Raw genomic sequence first — 23,289 nt, 5'->3', positions numbered from 1 at the left:
CAAATTTCTTTTACTTTTTAAGCTCATATATATATATATATATATATATATATATATATATATATATATATATATATATATATATATATATATATATATATATATATATATATATATATATATATACTAGATTCATCTCAACATTTGACATGTTTTTTTCCTAGCAAATTTTCAAATTCAAATTTCATTTTAGGTTACTTTATAAAAATAAAAGAAATTCAACTTTTCAAACCCATAAATTTAAAAGTTTTTTCTAGAAAATTTCTGAGCTTATTCTCAAAATTTCAGAATTCTTTCGCCGAAATACACTCCTTTTTTCTATCTACAATGGACCTAAAACACCATCATAGAAAGAAGCCATATTGACTTTTCTTTACAAATAAAACCAGAAAAATGTGGCATGAATTAATATCCCACCCCTTTGACTTTGATACAAACTGTCTCTTTTCTACTCCAGTGTTTTTTAGTTGCCATTGGTTTTGCAGTGGTTTCCACATACACACCACTGAATGTCGCACCAAAAACCAAATAAAATCATTTTCTCTCATTTTGCTGTTGATGTTTGAAACCTAAAACAAAACTTTCTGATTCATAATTTCACCACTAGGTGGCACTCATGGCGCATTATGCTTTAATTTATAGACACACAGTTGGTAATAATTTAGAAAATAATAAATTAAAAAGTAACGCCCCCAGTCATGACACAGCAGAACACCCAACACTTTTCACAATGCGAGGCCACAAACTAATAACTTTTTCAATCTGTTTTTACAAACCACAGCACATAAGATCAGCCTGCTGTCGACGTTTCCATGGGGACAAAAACAAAAATATTCAACCAAAAAATTAGATTTTTACAGATCCTTTCAGTTACGCCACAATTTTCTAATTTTGGAAAATTGTTTTAAAACCAAACCTTATTTTCCTTCTGAATTGAAATGATGCTGCTTTGTGTTGGTCTCCCTCATAAAGCTCCAATCTGATATACATAATATCACAGAGGGGTGTAAATACTTTTACAAAGCACTGAAACATGATCTCATCTTTCTAGCTGTTGGATTTGAGCTGAGAGCGGTTAGACGGGAGGAGACGAGAGGCTGGACAGCAGCAAGTTTAACGCAGCATCTATCTTTTAAAACACAAATAAGAATTCATTTCTCCTAAACACATTTGTTGTTTTTCTCTGGATTGTTGCAGGAAAGGCAAACTCTCTAATTTTTGCAGCTTAGGAGGAACCTGAGTGAAGTTTGGCCCATCACGCCTCCTTTAATCTGACAAAACTGGTGTAAAAAATGTTCCGTTTGTGGCGCCATCATTTCAGATATTCATAAAAACGTTTCCAGAGCTCATCATCATCTATAACTTCAGAGCAAAAGCAGCAAATGAAATGAATTGACACCTATTTTGTTACATTTGGGTAATGTAGCGCTGGCAGACCTAAAAATTCATCAATATCTTCAAAGAAAAAGCAGCACAAACAAAAAAATGTTGCAGCACAAACCTGGCCGAGTTGATTGTCATCAATTTTGTTTGATTTGAAGAAGGTGAGTGGGCTGGTTGACCTTTCATGACCTTTGGAAATATTTATTAATATCTTGAAAACAACTGCGGCACAAACAAAAAAATTTGCAGCACAAATGAAGCCAACAATCAACTCGGCTTCGTTTGTGCTGCAAAAATCAAACCAAATGTTAGATTTGGATAATGTGACGGTGGTTGGTCTTTAAATTTTTATTTATATTGTCTCAAAAAAAGTAGCACAAACAAAACATTTTGCAGCACAAAAATAGTTGAGCTTGTCAAGTTGATTGACACCAGTTTTATTAGATTTGAAGAAAGTGGGTGGGCTGGTTGACCTTCCATGACCTTTGGAAATATTTATTAATATCTCCAAAACGATAGCAGCACAAGCTAATCTTTGCAGCACAAACTAATCTTTGCAGCACAAACGTTTGATGCCAGTTTTGTTGGATTTGAAGAAGTTGTTGGCGGCTAAACTTCACTCGGGTTTAGGGGGAGCAGTTTAATTATCGTCAGATTTCAACGTGCCGTTGCGTCAGACTCTGCGTCTCGTCCTTCCTTCGCCGCTCTTATTTTGCGGCATCACAAAGAGCTGAGAGGGGAAACAAGATCCCGTCGTCAAGTGGGTAACGAAACTGTTTTCTGCTGAATTTTGTCTAGTTTTAGAACAAAAAAAAGTATCGAAAAACATGTCCGCCAAACATAAAGTCAACTCTAATCCCAATCGTCTCATTCGTTGTTCAGGAAACGTGTTTTTGTTAAACTGGAGAAGTGAGTGAGGGAAGGTGTGCCCGTCTCATCGGTAGTTTCCTATTCAAGCTGCTTACGTTGCTTAGCTTACCTGCAGCTAACAGAGCCAAAACTCTGGAGCGCCTGAGCTTATGATGCTAACATGCTAACAGGAAGAGCAACATCCAGACCAGGTGGTGGGCAGCGCTGTGCAAACAGAGACTTTCTATGGCTGATCGAACGTTTTCAGGATTTTTTTTTTTTCTGAATTTGGCAACTTTTTCAATTGAAACGCTAAGAATTATGGTTCTGATTCAATGAAATAGTTTCAGTAGCTTTTCAGCAAAATATATACCAATAATTCCTAATATAAATTAAAAATATTAAAAATATTAATTCCATTAGCAGATTTTTTCCACTTATAATTAATTCCATTAGCAGATTTTTTCCACTTATAATGTAGGAAAACTGTTTTCTTACGAATAAAAATAATCTGCCAGTGAAACTAGAACTTTCCATTAATATTAAGGAATAATTGACTTAAAACAAGCTCCTGCATTGTACCAAAAATGTTGCTTGTAAGTTAGTTTCGTCTTAATTCAAGCTTAATATATTTGCACTAGAAACAACACAAAATTACTTGGTAAGATTTTGTTTTTGCAGTGTCATCCAAAAGCAAAACAATAATTTAACAAAGAAGAAAAATTCCCACATTTAATAACTTTATTAAAAAAAGATATTTGAACCACCAGAAATAATTAATATTATAAATATTGAACCAAATGAAACAAGTCCTGCTCAAATTAAAATGCTTAAACACAGAAACATCATTTTTTATCAATATTAAGGATTTATTGGCTTAAAGTTACCTGTAAACTAGTTTTGTCTAATTTCAAGTTTACTATAATATTTGCACTAAAAACTAAACCAAAAATACTTGGTAACATTTAGTGTTTTTGCAGTGTATGTTTGTATTTTTTAGAATTTCCTCCTTATCTTTACTGGCTTTTAGTGAAAAAGAACCTAAACATTTGTACATCAGAGGATGTAACTTAAACAAAAATGAAAACGTTTTCATGAAAAAGCAACCAAAGGCCAAAGAAAACCTGAAATCCGACTGACCAAGCCGACTTTAAACGGCTACAATAACATCTACAGAGCTGACTGAAGACTTTTGCACAGTTCTGATCATTTTCTAACCACCAGGAATCAGTTCTGGATGTTCCTCATCGTCAAACAGCTTACGGCCCCGTTTGCTCTCCGTATACCTTTCACTCCCTTGAGGGCGTTTTTAACGACGTCAAGTGGACCAGTCAAAGTAAGACATTTTACTGACATCACAAGCACAGGTAAGGCTTAAAAAGCTGCTTACTCCAGAGGACAGTCTACACACTGTTGCTACGGTAACTACAGCTAGGACAGGTAAAGGAGTCGGCATGCTTGCAGAGGAAGAGAGGAGCGGTGTGGCATGTGGGTGAGGGACACTGACACTCAAGTCCATTGATATCCATTAATATCAAAAAGAAGAACATTGATATAAAATTAAAATAATGGTCAAAGACTGGAGATGGTTGGTCTTTAGGTTTAAATTTATCCGTATCTTCATTAATTTTCTCATTTTCCCCCCAATTAGGGCTCCAGAGCCAACTTTCAAACCTTAAACAACCCAAATTAACAAAACAAGTAGAAGGAAACTTTGGCAGCAGAAAAACAGATCTTAAAAATAGACTAAATCTACTTTAGCCATTTTTAAGAATGTAGCTGATATACGATACATGTGCCTTCATAAATACCCCAAAGTACAAAGTTAAGAGTCGAACGTTTCCAGGTTATTGTCTTTTTCTCCGCAGATGTTCAGATAAGTATAAATGTTGAGGTGAAGCAGCGTCAGGTGACCTCGGGGTCAACGTTTCATCACTTCAAACTTTTTCCATTCAATTCCTCAAACTCACAGAAAACCGATTTTCAGCTCAACTGTAACAGAAATGCAGAAAACCAGAAACTCTCACTGCGTCAAGCAAACGCTTTGGGTGAATTGGCCACTCATTCACTATATAGTGCACCACAAGGTGAGTCGTCCATCTTGTACACCGCGTTAAAATGATTATTATTATTGTTATTATTATTATTACTGTAGCTTTTCAGCAGCTATACAGGCCATAAAACAATCTACGGGTAAAACCAGTGTTCATTTTATTGGTCCTAATAGATCATAAAGCAAATCAGTCAATCAAACAGGACATAATGTTAGCATGTCAATGCTAATGTTAGCAAAAACAAGCTGTTTTTATTATTATCTACTATATAATTCACTAAATATTTGTTATGTTGAACAATATATTTGCGAATAGAGAGAAGGTTTAATTCATGAGTTAAAGTGCAGATTAACGAAGAGCCGTCTGAGCAAACAGGGAGCCAAATTAGCATTAAAATGCTAATATTAGCATGATAATGCCAAGCAACTGCTTTATTATTACTTGCCACAGTAATAATAAATTCAGGGCTCAGTTTCTACAGAAACTGAGCCCTGAATTTACAATTAAGTGTAAAGCATTTATGTTTAATGAAATAATATCATCAATGCTAGTGCTAGCAGGCTAATGCTAAAGTTTAGTTGTCTTTTTACCATGTAGTTGACTAGAAATGTGTTTTATTTTACAGTAAATGTGTTTTTAGGTTCTGGATCCATTATTAAGAAGGGTAAGTGGAACTGGCTCAACCCATGTTAGCACATTAACAGCAATGTTAGCATGCTAATGTTAATATTCAATTATCATTTTACTATAGTACTATAAATATTTTACATTTTAAATACACTGTACAGATGTTACCAAGTGTAAAATTGTGCTAAGTTAATCTAGTGTGCAAGTGTGATAATGCTAATGCTAGCATGCTAACACAACAATTAAAGTGTAATTTCTTTTATCTCCAAAACATTGCAACAAAAAATGTCACATGGAACAGTAAGTATCCTGTGAAGAGTTTATTAGGATTAGTTAAAAATAAAATTAATATATCACCTTTTGGAATATAATGCAATAAATGTACAAAATATAACATTAGCATTGATGTTGGTGTTGTACCATTAAAGTTCAACTGTATTTTATACCTACTATAGGGCACTAGAGTTTATATCATGGTGCAGGATGTTATATTTAAAGTTCCCTTATGTCAACAGAACATTAGCATGCTAGCATTAATGTCATGCAAAGTGTAAAGTAGTCATTTTAACCAATCATTTAAAAGACAGTAAGTCTTAAATGATTGGTTAAAAATCAATCAAAGGTTATCAGTCACTATTTAATCTAGTGTACAGTGCTTTACAGTTGTACTGTTAATGTACTGGATGAATGTTGTGGACAAACATTTTGAAGCTCCCACATGTCGGTACATTCCCACTTGTTGCGCTGCATCTGTAATCAGATAAAGCTTAACATGTGGCTTCAGCTGGCGCGAGTAAAAGTAATTATTCTGGCAATCAGTGGGATGTTTGACCAACATGTGGGGAGTCTGGGTCAGTCTGGTGGAATAATCTAAATTTAAAACAACCAACAACAGAACAGCTGTTTTATTTTTACTCATGAACAAAAACCCAAAAAAGGAGGAAAATCTGTTCCTCTTTCTGACCTACAACCAACGAGAAAACAATCAGCAGCACCACTGAGTTTAGATCAGTGAAATCTGAAGTTTTAGGACAATGAGTAGCATAGATATGTATTTTAATGATCTGTAATAATTTATGCAAGATAATCCTGCTGTTCCCTCTCTGACTGCATTTTCAACCTAAAACAGACAAACTACCTTTTAAATACACATCAAATGTACTCTGCAATTAAAATTACAAAACAATTTACCTCAGTTCAGCTTAATTCACTGGTTATACACCCAATCTTTGAAAATAGACACATTGATTTTCCCACATTTTTAAACATATTTGCTCTGTAAGAGACCATTTATTTATTTATAAAAATCCATGACCAGAATTTACCCAATGTGTCAGAAGATCTGGGCATAAAGGCGATATAACGGATTAAAAATGTGTTTATGGCACAGAAAATGTGTTGTAGATAGGCTATACATGGCATTTGTTAAGAAGTGTAATGTTAGCATGTTAATGCTAATGCTAGCATGTTGAACCTTAAGTAATAATAGACATTAAAGCTCAACAATCCTTCTTTTTATCATAATCGTACCGTAGAGGCATTGAGTATCAGATTAATTGGGGGAAAAACGTAAAGTAATGTGACCTGAGTTAACCAAAACTAACTTTAGCAAGCTAAAGGTCATGTTAGCATGTTTACGCTAATGTTACGCTAATGTCTGAGCAATTAATCTAATGCAGAAGCACAACAATCATCTGGAAATGTAAAGTTGTCCTCCTGTTAGCTAATTCTGGAGCGCTAGCTACAACATTTGTTCCTACTGAGAAAAAGATGCTATGCTAAGGCTGCTAAACGTTAAGTGTAAGTAGCCCTGCTAGCTATGCTACTTTGTGAACAAAATATAGTGACTGAGTGACATTCACATTTCAAACACACCTGCAGTCGTTGAAAATATGCAGAAAAATAATTATGCTTGTCCTGTGATAGAATGAGAGTCTGACAGTTCTCAAAATTTGTTGCATGATTACAAAAGAAGAATAATTCAAACAGAAAAGAAGACGGTCGTCTTCACCTGAAAATACAACCTGAAAGAGGCATGCACAGTTCAGACCACAAGGAAAATAAAGAACTGTGACAAAGAAAACATGAGAAATCAAAAGATTATCAATAAAAATCCATGAGTGTAATCCTGAAAATAGACATGTTGTTAAGTCAGTCAACACGCTGGGTTTCTTCTTAGGCCTGGCCATCACTACTGCCTTGATCATGAGTTTGGAAAGAAAAAAAACAACAAAAACAACAAGAAACCAAAGTTACAGAACACCAGCGCATGCTCGACAAAACATAATCAAAACCCAAACTGAGGAAAGTGCAGGGTTGGTTGCAAAGGAACTGAGGAAACACACAGGATCAAGCAGTCAAAATGACTCCACACAATCATATGAACAGACAGGATCACACACTGCAGCGCCACCACCAGGAAAACCACTGCCATAACCCACACCGAGACCAGGTTAGGAGGGAACAGCAGCTCAACACAAAACACGGCTTGCTGGCTTTTGTCGCCCTCGTCCTCTTGAAGACCCCAAAAACCCCTAGAGACCCCGGATTATCGGGAGGCTTTAAGGAGACGCTTTATTTTGAAGGGGTGTGCATAAAACAGATGGAAGACTGTCGTAAACATGAACGAGTCTTCATGAGCGTTTGACTGTTGTCGTTAAGTGTCATTCGGTAAATGATGACATGTATTGATTCTCAAACTTTATAATGTTATGTAGCTTTATGGTTAATATTACATTGCTCTGTCATTTGTTGTTACCCTTTTTGAATTAATTTGCAAAGTTCATAAGTGTTATAACATATTTATTACACATTATGTCTTAGTTAATATTAAGTTGTCATAACAAAGACATTTATTGTTGACAACCAAACATTAACTAAGATATAATCTATCATAAATATGTTATAACAAGTGTTGACTATCAAATTTAAAAAGTTATGGAGCTTTATATGTTATTACATTACTGTCATTTATTGATAGTCTTTTTTGAATTAATATGGAAAGTTCATGGTTTTTATAACATATTTATTACAGATTATGATGTCTTGGTTAATGTCCATTTATCATAATAAAGACAACAATGTCTTTATGACAACCAGACATTAAGCAAGAAATTATAATCTGTTATAAATATGTTATAACAAGTACTGATTATCAAACTAAAAGGTTTTGTAACTTTATGTGTGAATATTACATTACATATTTATTACAGATTATGATGTCTCAGTTAATGTTGACAACAAAAACATTTATTGTTTTGGATATCAAGCTATCAAAAGACATTCTTCGTCTTGGTTAATGTCAAGTTGTTATAACTGTGTTATAACAAGTATTGATTATCAAACTTTAAAAAGCTCTATAGCTTTGTGGCTTAATTTTCATCTAATTATTCCTACGATATTTCAGCAAAGTGTCTACAAAGCACTTATGAACTTTGCCTATTTATTCAACTTGACTTTATGTCAAATTGTCATAAATAAATTTTGTCTTTGTTAATGTCGAGTCGTCGTAACAAAGACATTTTAAACCAAGTCAACTTTTCATTAAAAGTGTCATTTTTTACTGTCTGACATTGATGACAGCAGTCAAACCCCCTGAAGTCTCCTTCATGTTTACAACAGTCTTACGTCAGTCTCTTACACACAGCCCTTCAAAATAAAGCGTCTCTGTTTTCTCCTCCCAGCTGCTAACCTCGGCCGCCCTGACCTAGGATCCTTCGCTGGTTGACGCTAACGGAGCGGTAAACCCTACATGGTGATGGCTGATCGATGGCAAAAGGGACAGACACTTGGCAGAGGCTGCGCAGAGTCGCGTGGAAATGAGTGGGCTGGACATGGGACTCGTTCGGATGTGGGGGGATGTATGCAGAGAGGACAGAGGAGGAGAGAAGGAGGTGAAACCAGAGACAGAGGAGGAGGAGAGAAACGTGGAGTGGAGGTCGTTGATCCTTCGTCTCCTTACCGTGTCTTTGGAGGACCTACGTCTCTTGATGCTGGAAGCCAGGGTGGTACTGATGGACCTAAAAGAGGCTTTCTTTTTGGGGTCGGGCTCTGCTCTACCACTTTTCCTATCCTAAAATGAATATATGTAGAAACATTATTCGTGCGCTACGGCCGGGGCGACGACTGTGCCGCTCAGTCTCACCCAGTCGCTCTACACCCAGCACCCGACACCCCACCTTAGTGTCTACGGTTTTTAGAAAGGATCTTGTAGGACAAACACTAAAGCATTTAAAAAAGTAAAAAAAAACAAAAAGAAGTGAAAGGAGGGAGAAAGAAAGAAAGGGATAAAGCTTGTTATTAGGTGTGTGTCTGTTCTAGGGCTTACTGCACAGGATGGTGGAGTAGTCCTCCAAAATGTGCTCAAACATCCTCGGAAATGCACTGGGATGAGTGATGACTAGAAAAGATGTCAGTGATTGTGATATTTATATTTACTTAAACCATCTAAATGAATGGCTGCTGCCTGGAAACACCCAACTAATCGAAGCCTTGAGATGGGTTGACGGAAACGTTAAACATGACCTACTGAGGTACGATGGATGTGAAAAGTTTGCACTGCTGGGTTTTTGTGATGTAAAAAAATATCAAGATATTTCTGATGCAACTAATACTTGATTGCCTTTAATGGTATCAATGAGATACATCTTGAATTGGTAGCAACCTCCTAATCTGTCAGGCTGGCTCCTGTTGGGAAACTTAGTTTAACTCGCATCTAAATTGGATCTGAATCCAGTTTTGTTTGGACTAGTTATTATTCTTCGGATCATTGTCCTTTAAACTTTTCCAAGCTAACACTCACTCATGGACCCCTAACTTGAACTGTCCCCTGCAGTAACACAACATCTTAATATTTACAACCTGAAGTTAAAATATTAACTCATTGTTTTTGTTCCTCCAAACAAAAGGTGGCGCTGTTTTGTAAATGTGACAATAAAAACATGAACTCGGGGCGTTCTGAATTATTTACAGATTCTGTAAATATGGATTCGAAGCTTTCCAATAAGTATCAAAAAAGTTCTTTACTGCAAGTGTTGTGAGCAATTTGTAATTTAGAAGCATAAGAAGAAAATAGATTTGTGTTGCTTTGGCAGAAACAAACATTTTCTTTCAGCCAGTCGGCTGCCCAACATTAATACATTTATGTGTTATGTTGCAGTTAGTCAGCGCGGGGCGCAGCGCCGCGTCACTGGTATATAGCTTTCATATTCTATAAATACGTTTGTTTAAAAATGTGAGAAAACAACAATTTCCTGTTTATTAAGTCATTATTTAACACAGTTGATACAAAATAATGTTAAAATTAGTTATTTTTTAATTCAGCATTTTATATTTAGCCAGTCAGGTCATGAAAAGATGGTCGGCACTTTTCAGACAAGAAAATTCAAGTTTTTAAGAAAATGGCCTCTCATCAATTAATTATCAGTTGGTCAATAAGATCAATCAATTTTATCTTAGCTCATTAATTGATATTTATCCTAATTTCTGAGGAACATTTCCAGACTCAACATTGTCTCATTTCTTTACATCACAAAAACAGATCATCTTCAGAGGTTTGTGCAAACTTTGCATATTCAGTGCAATACGACATTAAATGATATTAAATGACAGCATTTTGGGGCCATCGTGGATAAAAACAAGTAAACTTTTGCCAAAAAACTCAGAAATTTTCTAGAAATAAAACAAGGAAATTTCTCAGTTAGAAAAGTCAAAAATTTGCAAGAAATTTTGAGATTATCTTGAGAAATTTTCTGGAAAAAACAAAAAAACTTTTTGAGTTTGACAACTCAAAATTTTTCCCAGAAAATAATCTTAGAAATTTTATGATTAATCTCAGAAAATTTCTAGGAAAAAAATAAAAGTTTTGAGTTTAACAAGTCAAACATTTGGTAGAAAAAAACTCGGAAATTTTTAGACTTATCTCAGAAATTTTCTAGAAAGAAACTTGGAAATTTCTGAGTTTGAAAAGTCAAAAACGTTAAACTTTTTAAAACTCTGAAAATATCCATGCTTTTTTTTGTTAAAAAATAATTTCTGAAATGATCTCAAAATTTCTGATTTTTTTTCTAACAAATTTTCAACTTTTGAAACTCCTAAATGTCCAAATTTTTTCTGTAAAATTTCTGAGATTAATCCTACAATTTCAGATTTTTTTGTAGCAAATTTTAAACTTTTGAAACTCTAAAATTTCTAATGTTTCCTAGAAAATTTCTGAGTCTAATGTAAAGATTTTAGAGTTTTTTGGCAGGAATGTACTCCTGTCTCTTTTTCTACCCACGATGCCCCTAATGCACCGTCACATTGTTACGATCGGAGCTTAGCGAATGGTTTCATTTACTTTTCAAAACAAAGTGGAAAAGTTATTTAAGAAATAACTTCTCAGTAGTTAGCCGTTTCGGCGCCTCCCTCCCTCCCTCCCTCACCCTCTGAGCCCCACAGCTACTCTCACAGTGACTGCATGGTTTGTGTGCAGAAATAAACAAAACCAAATAAATAAACTCATATTAATGAATTCTTACATCCTGAGTCTCTACAGAGGAAGAGGGCTGCATAGGGGGGAGAAAAGAAAAATAAAATAAATTTCCATCCACCTGATTATTACTTTATACAAGATCCTTAAGCAAAAGCCAAGGGAACTAAAAAAAATTGATAAAAAAAAATAAAAATGTGGCGAATATTTATTTAAAAACTGCTAGCAAAGCAAACATCCACATCCAAAGCCAGGCAGGTATAAAAAAGTGAGAAGCTACAGTTTTGGATGCATATCGAAGGGAAAACAATAGCGACAAAAGTCAGTAACTGAAGCCCATTTAAAGTCATTATACCGTGAAGCGGTATAATGGAAATTCACCCCACACACAAGGGAATGTGATGCAGCATGATGGGTGGAATGGGTCCCTAATGCAGCAGCAAACCCACGTTCCTAACCAAATTAAACCTGATATGGAGCAGTTTAAATACCCAACTGTAAGATGGGATTTTATCCTAAAAGTAAATAAAAATAAACAAAAAAGAAGCGCTCTAAGATGGATGTTGGTAAAGAAAATGTGGTGGGTAGTTTGGGGCTGGGCAGTGTGGTGTGAATTTCAACATGCCTTCATGGATGGAGGGGCGTCATAAAGGAGGAAAACATAGAGTAATAATGATAATTAAACATTAAACAGAGCAGGACAGATCGATGGCGGCCAGCACTGGGCCTGCAGAGCATCGTCTCTCATCAGGTCACATGACTCGGCTGTTTCAGCTTCAGGAGACCGCCGCTTCACACTCAGTACGGAAAGCAAAAAAGAACAAAATCTGTTTGTTTTCCTGTTGAAAGATGAGACCTCATGTTGGTAAATATTAATGCAGAGTGGAAACGCTTTATTAGAAGGAGGAGCACAAGGCTGACATGACGACCTCTTAAATATGGAGAAGTATTTATAAATGTTTACCGACGGTTTTATGAACCGTTGGTCAGTAAATAAAGACATTTTTAAGATATAGTTGCATTAAAACCTGAATTACAAGACTTTGCATTACTCAGTCAATGAAATCACAATTTTTCAAGAAAAGTTGCTTTTAGGGTCAGTTAAAAGTGTCAACTTTACAACACCTGGTAAATAATAATTATAAAGAAAAGTTGGATTAAAATTTTAATTAAAAGTCCATTAAAAGTGTCAACTATAAAATACTCGGTAAATAATTATATTTTACAGCAAAGCTGGATTGCACTGAAACTGTTACTTTGCCTTATTTGGTAAATTACGACACTTTCAAAACAAAGTTGCATTAAAATTTGCATTGAAAGTGTTAACTTTGCTTTAAAAGTGTCATTATTTGCCAAATATCCACTTAAAAATGCCTTAAAATAAATTAAAAGTGCATTATTCTGACTATTAAAGCAAAGTTGCATTAAAACTTGCATTAGAAGTGTCATCTTTGCATCATTCAGTAAATTAGATCACAGTTTTCTGAGCAAAGATGAATTAAAACTAGCATTAAAAGTGTCATTATTTACCGAATGACGCTTCATCTGTAAACATTTATGAAAACTCCTCCATGTTTCTGACGGAGTCGAGTCGGTTTTATGCACAACCCTTCAAATAAAATGTTACTGAGTTCATTTGGCTTTAGAAGATAAAAACAACAACAAATCAAAGCTGAGTGACGACACATCCCTTCTTCAGGTTTGGCATCAGCAGCAGGTGAAGCCGCCCGGCGGCGCGGAGCCCTGATGAGGCGCTGCTGCGCTCAGTGTCGGCCATGCTGGGCATGCGGAGCCATCAGACCAAGCCAGGAACGGACTTATGCACCAGATAAACGGCCTGTTTCCCGCCGGATCATTACTCTGTTACCGTCGCTCAGCTGCAGAGGCTGCTGCGTTTCGAGGTGAGGCCAGTTTGAGTCGTTCAGAGAGGAGTGCACCTCTGAGTAAGATCTGCTTCAAAAGGTGAAGCTGAAGCTCAAGACGGGAAGCGCCTCAGCAGGAGAAATGGCAACAGTGATGTAAATCTTTAGAATGTAACATGGTGCAATCAAAAGACTATCCACTATTCCCAGCTTTAGTTTCAGTTTTGTTGGCTTTATTTAGCCTCATTAGCTTCGTTTACAGCTTGTGCTCCTACTATTTTAAGTTTTAGATCACTTAGCTATTAGCTGTGAGCAATTAGCATTTTTAGACAAACTTGTTAGTTTGTTCTAAGCCCAACTAGCAGTTTCTAGATGAAATAGCTATTAGCTGTTAGCAGTTAGCTTGACTCTTAGTCTGTTACAGCAGCTTAAGTCTTAGCTTATCTGTCATTTTCTGCTAGCTTAAGCATCTTTTAGCTTGACTCTCAATCTGAGCAGCTTAACCAAAGTACCTGTTAGCTTCAGCTTTAGCTTAAGGAGCAGCTCAGCCTGTGTAGCTGTTAGCTCTAGGGGAGTACTCTCAGTTTGAGTAGCTATTAGCTTAATACTTGCATAGCTTTTAGCTTAGCTCTTAGCTTGAGCTGCTTGTTCCTTAATTCACATATTTACATATCCATATGCTTGACTTTTAAATTGTTAAACTGAGTCTGACTTTGATTAGCCGTTAGCTGATTTTAGCTAAAGTAGCTTTTGGTTTGAATTATACCCAGACCTGCTGTTAGCTTCAGTCGTAGCACTTGATACCACCCTACTCGTTACATTATTATTTATATTCATCACTTAAACTCTGTAGGAAAAAACTTCATTATTCAAGACAAAAGGTTACAACAAAAACAAACTGTTGTGAACATAAAATACAAAAATAACAGTGGTTAACATTCATGCCTCTTCACTGAACTAATTTGAATACCATTAAATTCTTAGGAAAATATATTCTTATGATGTTAAAACAAAGACACAAAATATATAAAAAACATACATCATAAGGATCTACATCACTATTAGGATAGAAAAACAGCTAAGTGCCTCTGAGTCATGCATTAAACTTTAAAGCTTTTTCAAAAAAGCAGCATCTTCACACAGCATCTTGCAGAGATTTAGTCAGATGTGCACTTTCTCTGAAGCTACATTCATTTTTGAATGTGCACAGTCCTCCATAATGCTGTGATACACCAACCTGAGGCAGTATAAGCATATAAAGCATATACATATAAAAAAAAACATACAAGCAGTCAAAATGAAGCCAACGATGAGACTGCAGGTTTTTCTGCTTGCCGTACTAAGGAAGGAGGACGGCACATAAACTGATCTTATATTCTCCGTCATCATGATTTGTGTCCTACATAAGCAAGTTGTCACTTTCAATAAATGAAAACTGGAGCGTGGAGTAATCAGTGCGCCCAGATAGGATTCGAAATAACATTCAAGCTGAACTAATTGAATTAGTTGGACTCTGCAGGCGCCCTCGGTGGTTGTTCTGCAAGATGCCGCTGCAAATACGTCTCCACAGTGACGGTCAATAAGCAGCAGCGGCCATCTTTGTCCGCTAGACAACGAGACCCTCAAAATATCAACGTTTAATGTGTCGTTCTCCTTTCTCAGTGATAACGCCCTGCATGCATTCAGTCTGCTTCATGTTTCTGAAACTCGAACATCCATATGAGGAGACTAACAGATGCGTCTATCAGTAGACGCCGTTAACAGGCACTTACATTCATACTGTACCTTCCTCCAGCCCCTGCTGTCTCATTCCAGCAGGGACTAACAGACAGACAACAGACACACTGCCAGGCCCGGATCGCTGACTGCGATCGGCCGTCAAGCCACAGAAAACCTGAGTGACGTTCAGAAACCTCACAGCTGCACTGATTGCATCGGAGCACAGCAGCAAATCACGTTCTTGATTGGCCGAGTAAAAGGACTTTTTCCTGGTGCTGCTTGATTAGAGCTGAAATCAGTCGACCCGAGTAAAAAAAGCAGATTCAGACGGAAACAGTACCGTGCAAAACTGTTGAGTCATGCTTTAGCTCTTTGTTTAGACTTCATGTTCGTTAGCCGAGAAAGTTTGGAGTGAAGTGTGAATGTGCAACTGAACTGTGGTTCATCTACAAACCTAGTGGTTTGGTTGAACAAACTCTATAGATATGTTGCAAGATCCTGCTCGCTAACAATGACTAGCATTGGTTTTAGCTGTCAAGTTCTTAACATAACTTGCTAAAATGGCTAAAATGTATGCCTGCTACATACAAGAAAAAGGATGCAGTGCTTTGCTACCAATTGCCAACACAACAAGTAGATGAGATCAGAAAAAAGTTTTCATTAAGAAGAAATAGCGAGGAGGAGGAAAGTATCTCAGCTAAGCTAGCTTGACTATGACAACCTTAACATGTAGATGTGCTGTGGAATTCTGTGTTTTGGTTGTTAAAAACTAAAAAAAAAGTTGACCTAAACACACCAACTCTGACACATCGTCAGTAGAGCAGGAGTTTAAATTAGCAGAGTTAGCTTAGCCAATAGCAGCGGTAGCTAATCCACCACAGCGATCACTTATCAATAATCACAAAATAAACATGAAGCCTAAAAACAAAACTAGCGGTCTGAATGTTCTGTTCTTTGTGTGGGAAATGTTTGAGTGTTTTTTGGTGCTGAATCCATTGTTGTCAGTTGCTATGGCAACGAGTCTGTCGTAGCGTAGCCAAAACAGAGAGCGAGAAAAGAGAAGAATACGAGCGGTTTTAATTGACATAATTTATAATAAAAGAACATTTTAAAAAACGGCTTAAGTTAGAAATGAGTTCAAAGTTAAAAAACATTTAATTGCATGTTAAATAAAAACTTTAAAAAGTTGAGGTAAGTTTTTACAAATTTCTCTTAACTAATCATTTTTATTTTAATATAATTTCTGAAGCCTGTAAGTGTTTTGAACTTGACAGCTAAAGTCATAGCAACAAGGAAACTAAACCGAGTCGAGTTGAGTGACCAAACTTTGTTTTACAGTGCAACTTTTTCAAAAGGCCAAAAATTTTCTCCTTTTTGTCTTCGGAAAGGCTCTGATTAATATATTTTAATGTAGCGTTTATCAACTGTTTTAACCATTTTAAATGCTTTTTTTGTGGCATTTGACTTTAATCCTGGTAATCAGACAGGAAGTGGATGAAACATTTCAAATTAATCCCAAACACTGAGCGTTTAAATACCAAACATGAAGTTTTTGCACAGTACTGTACGTGAATAGTTTACATAAATAACCAGTAATCTGTAACCTGAAGGAACATGCTGAAGGTTTGTGTGAACTGGCCCTTTAAGCAGATAGTTTTTTAGAGTGTGCTGCTCTGCAGAGCCTCAGGCGTGTTTTTCCTGCGCTGCTGCATGTCATGTTCGCTCTCTAGCAGTAAATATGGGTCGCTACAGTCCGACTCAGACAAAGCTTCGATTGTTTTTATGCTCTATTTGTATGTTTTGCTCCTGGCTGCTGCGTCGCTGTGAGAGAGAGAAAAAGTCAATGTTGGGACAATCAAAGCATCAGTTCTGCTACAACCATCTTTGACCTTACGAAGCTTAAAGAAACACTCCACCATGCCATGAAGCAGCTCAAAGGGTTTAGATGGTGTCCACTATGTTTACTTAAGTTCTACTGAGAGCGGTGACGTAGGAGAGCTACGTACTAACGAGGGAGTCCCAGTCACCGCTTGACTTCCAGAGGCTTCCTTACTGTCCTGCAGGCACACACAAGACATACGGCTGCAGTTCGACTCCTGGAAACAATCCGGACCCTGAAAGTCGCCGTCCAGAACCGGTTCCAGAACTGGGTTTTATTTTGGGCCGTATTGAGATTATGATGGTCCTCAAAGGGCAGAATGTGAAGATGAAACCCAGAAACAAACGTCTAAACAGGAATAAAGAGCCGCGACTTTAACTCATGAGTTACATAATGCTGGACTTTATTCCACATCCATGGAGTTTGGCAGAAAGCAGCAGAAGATTACGACCACTGAAAAAAAATAATTCTGGGTTTTATTTTCTAAAATCTAAAGTCGAAATTCTGAGAAAAAAGTTCTGAACTTTTTCCTCAGAATTTTGACTTTTTCTCATAATTCTGACTTTATTCAGAATTAAAAATTTATTTTGCTTACATGATTTTTTTTCTCTGAATTTTCAGGTTTTTTTCTCAGAATTTTAAAAGTTTGTCTCATAATTCTGACATTTTTCTCAGAATTTTCACTTTTTCCTCAGAATTTTTTCCCCCTGATTTTTGTCTTTGTTTCAGAATTTTAAGTTTTTCTCAGATTTGATTTTTTCCTGAATTTTGACAATTCTGATAATTTTGACTTTTGTTTCAGAATTTTGACTTTTTGTCCCTCATAATTCTGACTTTTGGTCTCAGAATATTAAAATGAGACTGATTCTGATAAATTCTAAGAAGAAAGACAGAATTCTTTTTTTCGGAGTCTCTAGTCCTCTTCCACTGAAAACTGCTTTCCTTTGATTGGTAAAATATAAACTGTTAAGGCTTCCTCTGGGCCACATAAAGCTTGGTGGCGGGCCGGATTTGGCCCGCGGGCCTCGAGTTTGACACGTGTGCCTGACATCAGATAAAGGCGGTGACGGTTCTCGGTTTACCGGAGGAGCAGAATCGTTCCTACCTGCAGGTTCTTCCTCCAGACGTTGACGGCCGCAAAGGCCAGCTGCATCTGCTTCCTGCGGGCGTCTTTGTGGCGTTTGTAGGCGATTTCGATGAAGATGAGGAAGATCCCCGCCGCAATGCCTCCAGCCACCAGCATGAAGACTCCTGGTGTCGGGGGAGAGACACAGAAAAACGGAAACGGGTGAGGAGCCGGTCTCGGATCACGCCGCTCCCGCTGAGCATGAACGCTTGTGATGCTCAGCGGTCGCCCCCGTTTCCTTCACCAGCTCCAAGTTGACGACAGCGGCTGTAAACAACAACAACGATACCGAAGAACGGCACAGAACTGTCACAGAGCACCCACGCTGACACCAAGAAGAAAAGTACGGCAAAGGTATTGGACAAAAAAGGGCTACAGTAACTTACCACTGCAGTTTTTGTCCAATCACTTTTAAGGCTTTCTCTACGCAGAGGGGACCATACCTGCCATGTTCTCAAAGGTGAGTGTGGCTGGGGCATTGCTCCGTGAGTCACACTCCTGGTATCTCACCCAGGTTTTATCTAGGTCTTCCATGAAGCCGTTCTCATGAGAACTGCAGGGGGGAGTGGGGAGAGAGGTGGACAAGTTAATACGGCGCCTCCGGAGGCAGGACCTTCGAGCCGCTCACTCCCATGTGCAACAGAGACGGATGGTCCAACAGACAGACAGAAACTTGACAAACAATGCTGGAGAGGGAAGATATAAGAAGATGTCACATAAGCCGATGTATTGAGAATGGATGAGGATGAGAGCCACTAAAAAAAGAAAAAAAATTACTTTTTTCTCAGGTTTATGAGAGAAAAAATCTGAATAAAGACCATCAGCAACCTGACTTTTGATCTCAGAAGATTAAAGTTAAAATGTTTAGATTAAAGTCAAAATTCAGACAAAAAAGAATTCTGAAAAAAAAGTCAGAATTCTAAAATTAAAATCAGAATTCTTAGAAAAAAGTTGGAATTCTGAAATCCTGAGAAAAATGTCAAAATTCTGAGATTGAAGTAAAACTTTGGAGAAAAAAGTAAGAAATGTGAGATTAAAATCAGAATTCTGAGAAAAAAGTCAAAATTTTGAGATTAAAGTCAAAATTTTGAGATTGAAATCAAATTTCAGAGATAAAAGTAAGAATTCTTAGAAAAAAGTCTGAATTCTGGGATTAGCATAAACACTTTGGGATTAAAGTCAGAATTCTGAAATTAAAATTAGAATTCTGAGAAAAAAGTCAAATTTCTGAAATTAAAGTCAAAACTCAGAAAAAAGAATAAGAATTCTTAGAAAAAAAAAAATCTGAATTCTCAGAAAAAAGCCAGAATTTTGAGGCTAAAATCAGAATTCTGAGATTTAAGTCTGATTTCTTTTTTTACTTTTACATTGGCTCTAATCCTCCTCCATAATTGCATATTGAATGACTGTAAACTGTCGGATCGTGACTATAAAATCATACGAATAAGAAAGAAATGAAACAAAAATCAAAGTTCATACGAGAATCGCAGCTTCCGCTGGGACAGACCTGAGAATGGCCAGGGACACATTCTGTTTCCAGGGGCTGTCCTTGCGCATGCCTATGCCAAAGCCCGAACGGAAAAACAGCTCTCCCGTGGTCACCAGGTCGCACTTCTGCGAGGCTTCAAACTCCAGCACCGCAGAGTCCCAGATGAAAGCATGCAGCTTGCTGTGGGGGGGGAACGGGCAGGAAGGGAGGGAGGAGGGAGGAGGGGAAGGAGCGGGTTATGGTGCAACAGTACAATGATTTACAGACACATTTACGCCTCCCAACCTTCTCTTCCTCGCACACCAAATCAAGTGTCATTCAGCGTTTACCAAATGAACTCCAAGGCCAGATGGTGAGGCGCCTGCCCCATCGGGTTCTGACGTTCGGCCGGGTTTGACCTGGAAAAGGGCGCTCCTACGCTCAACATTAGCTCAACCTCGCGCTCAGCGCCAGGAGTAATGGACCCGGGTCAGAAGGAAAGGTCGCAGTAAGGCCTGCCGCTTCCATCTGGCCCAGAGGTCCATGTACCCGACCGGCCCGCCTTAAACCGGACCGACCCTAATCTGTGTGAAGCAGCCGGCCGACGTACGCTCCGGTCGGCCCGGCCTGGCCGAGACTCACTTGTCACGCACGGCCTGGATAGCCTCTGCAGCACTCTCATAGTTGTGCTTCTCCATGTGGCGGTACATAGTGCTAAGCTCCACCTGTCGTCGGAAGTAGATGTCCACGGAGCTTTGCTTCACCGTGGCGTAGATGAACTTATCGGATGGGTTTCTCAGCTGCACACACAGAAGGACAGCAAACATTCATCAGTCCTCTGCTAGCAGTTTGCATTCCTGGCTTGAGTTTGAGCACTTGCTAAGATGGCTGCAAGTAGCTATTAGCTTGACGCAGAGCAGCTGCTAAAATGGATCAGAGCATCAACTGCACTGATTTTCAGAAGTTTTTAGCTTTGCAGTCCTGACTTTGCCGAGCTGCTACCTTACATTTGAATACATTAAGTTAGCTCAAAGTAGCTGTTAGCTTGAGTTTGATTGATTATGTTAAGATGACTGGTAGCAGCTCTTAGCTTTACTCAGAGCAGGCATTAAATGGATTTTGATCAGTTTCCAGGTTGATTCTATGCAGCTATTAGCTTGACTTTGAGCAATTATTAGTTTGAGTTTGAGCATTTTCTAAGTTAGCTGGATGTAGCCGTTAGCCAGACTCAGAAAAGCAGCTAAAACAACTCACAGCATTCGCTAAATTGATTTTGAGCAGCTTTAGCTTGACTCTGAGCATTTACAAATCTTACTTTGGTCAGCTTGAGTTTAAGAATTTGCCAAGTTGGCTATGAGTAGCAGTTAGCTTGACTAAGATCAGGCGCTAAATTAAATTGACGTTGAGCATTGGCTATCCTGACTTTTTGAGCAGCTATTAGCTTGAGTTTAGCATTTTTTAAGTTGGCTCCAAATAGCAGTTAGCTTGACTAAGATAAACCACTAAATCGACCCCATCAGCCATGAAATTAACTTTGAGTAGGCCGCCAAGTTAAATTCATGCAGTCATTAAATTTACTTTAAGCAGCTGTTAATAAAAGCTGAAAAACGAGCAGTTGAATAAAAACATTTGTGATGTTAGACAGCACCATATGAATGGTTGGTGCGTTACCCACCCTTGGGTCATTGATGCCGGTGATGCGCTCCTCAGGCCGGTCCAACACCAGGAAGGCAGCCAGGTTGGCAGTGTAAGAAGCCACAATGATCATAGCAAAGCCAGCCCACACCATGCCAAGGATTCTCGCTGAAAAGCTGCGCGGTGCACCTGTGTTGAGTTCAAGACCAGTTTTCAGCTCTGGTGACTTAAAATGCTTCCTAGAACAGGTTAGGATAGATCTATGGCCTATACAAAACATATTTATTACATTTTATGCAAGAAATCATTCTTAGATAATGAGATTTTGGCTGTTTTAGGGCGTCTTGTCACTTTAAATACAAATAAGCTGCTGCTGGCCATCAACTCTCTTGCATGTGAAAATGGCTGCAAACAGATCCACAGTTATACAACCATAGATCTTTGAGAAGCAGAAGTGGAGCCTTCTGCACAACCAACAAGAATGCAGCAAGTGGTTTCTGGATGGTGAGTCAACAACAAAACACTTGTCTTTTCTAGCAGCCATTGTACAGCAGTAACACCAGCTGACCAAACGTGCTGGAGCTCAGCGTGGGTTGCTCGGTAACGGGCTGGACGTGGCTGGGGTTGCTAGGTAACAGGGCAGTGTCTGTAGATTGCAACTTAACAATAAGGAGTTTTTTGAAACGGCTCATTTTAAAACTTCAACTTGACAAAAAAACAGCTGGATGGTGTTTTTTAATGCTTAGACTGTTTTTAGAAGCAGCCGAGACCAAAATGAAAGTATTAAAAGGTGAAAAAGTGAATTATGCGTAAACTTTGCGAACCTTGATTGGATTTGCTTTAGTCTTGACTGACTGGTGGCTTAGTTTGCTTGTTCTTGGTGTAAACTGATGGATTCAGATTGGTTGTATTTTTCCGGTAGGCCGCTTGCTTTTGACTGATTCTGTCGCCATGACGACCCCTTTCCTGGAAGCTGCAGCTTCCTTGGTGATTTTCTTCACCCTGTCAAGAATCCAAAGTGAGGAACCTCCAGACATCCCAGAAGCCATTACCAATGAAAGGCAGCACTGTCTGCCAGCCCAGCAGCGAGCAAACGGACCAAAGCTGCTCATCCCTTCAGCCCACAGAGGGATGCAGGGAGCAACAGGAAGACATCTGATAAAGGTTAAACTTTATAACACCCTGAATGTTCGTTTTAATTGGAGTCGCGATCTATTCAAATGAAGAGGAGTGAAGCCAGGCAACGCTCAGAGCTGCTAGCAGCTAGTTAACATAAGTCTAGATCAGGGACGTCAAACTCATTTCATTTTGGGCCGTAATGAGATTCTGAATGTCCTTAAAGGGCCGGTGGTAGTAAAATGTGTTGATGAAACCTGTTAACAAGCCTCTAAAATGTTTATAGATATTTATTATTTACAATATCAACACTGGTGGAATTTGGTAGTATACATATGAAAACTATGGAAGAAGATTTGACCGCTGGAAAATAAAAAGAATTCTGGCTTTAATTTTCTGAGATCAAAAGTGAAAATTCTAAGAAAAATGTCAGAATTCTGACATTTTGAATGATTTTTTTCTCACAATTCAGAAATTTTTCTCTGAATTTTCACTTTCTCAGAAATCTACCATTTTCTCCAAATTCTAATATTTTCTCGGAATTTGACTGTTTTATCTCAGAATTAATTTTTTTCCAGAACCTTTACTTTCTTTCTCAGAATTTTTACTTCTTTCTCAGATTCTGACATTCCCCCCCCCAGAATTCTGACTTTTCATCTAAAAAAATTAAAGTGAGAATTAATCTTGTTAATTCCAGGGAACAAGTCAGATTCTTTTATTTATTTATTTTGGTGTCGCTAATCCTCTTCTATTTAAAACTGCTTTCATTTGTTTGATAAAATGTTATTTAAGCATACAACAGTTATTTTCAAGGCTCTATTTATGCATTGCTCTGGGCCACATAAAACTTTACGGCGGGCCGGATTTGGCCCGCGAGCCTTGATTTTGACACTGTGCTCTTGATGTATTAGTTCCAGTGGCATTTTATTTCACTTATAACATGGAAAAATCTCAAGTTATAAGTGGAACTAGAACTTTTTCATCAATATTAAGGGATTATTGACTTTAAGTTAGTTTAAGTTAGTTATGTCTTATTTCAAATGCACTAAGGTACTTGCACTAGACACTAGACCAAAAATGCTTGGTAACATTTTGTGTTTTT

At 37.7% G+C, this 23,289-nt stretch overlaps 1 protein-coding gene across 1 annotated transcript in view; it reads right to left on the bottom strand.

Annotated features, from left to right (window-relative positions):
* The window catches only part of grin1a (glutamate receptor, ionotropic, N-methyl D-aspartate 1a), a 49,958-nt gene that overhangs the window by 2,067 nt on the left and 24,602 nt on the right, over nt 1-23,289 (bottom strand). Inside the window, exons 14-18 of the mRNA XM_014970962.2 lie at nt 21,112-21,260; nt 20,079-20,236; nt 19,476-19,637; nt 18,412-18,521; nt 17,948-18,093 (exon numbers count right to left, since the gene is read on the bottom strand). Of these exons, the coding sequence (XP_014826448.2) occupies nt 17,948-18,093; nt 18,412-18,521; nt 19,476-19,637; nt 20,079-20,236; nt 21,112-21,260 (725 nt within the window). The remainder of the gene's footprint in view (nt 1-17,947; nt 18,094-18,411; nt 18,522-19,475; nt 19,638-20,078; nt 20,237-21,111; nt 21,261-23,289) is intronic.

The sequence above is a fragment of the Poecilia mexicana genome, unplaced genomic scaffold (assembly GCF_051168715.1).
Source record: "Poecilia mexicana isolate PSO_F unplaced genomic scaffold, ASM5116871v1 scaffold_12, whole genome shotgun sequence".
Classification (NCBI taxonomy): domain Eukaryota; kingdom Metazoa; phylum Chordata; class Actinopteri; order Cyprinodontiformes; family Poeciliidae; genus Poecilia; species Poecilia mexicana.
Note: the sequence above shows the minus strand (reverse complement) of the source record. Positions and strands in the feature narration are given on the sequence as shown.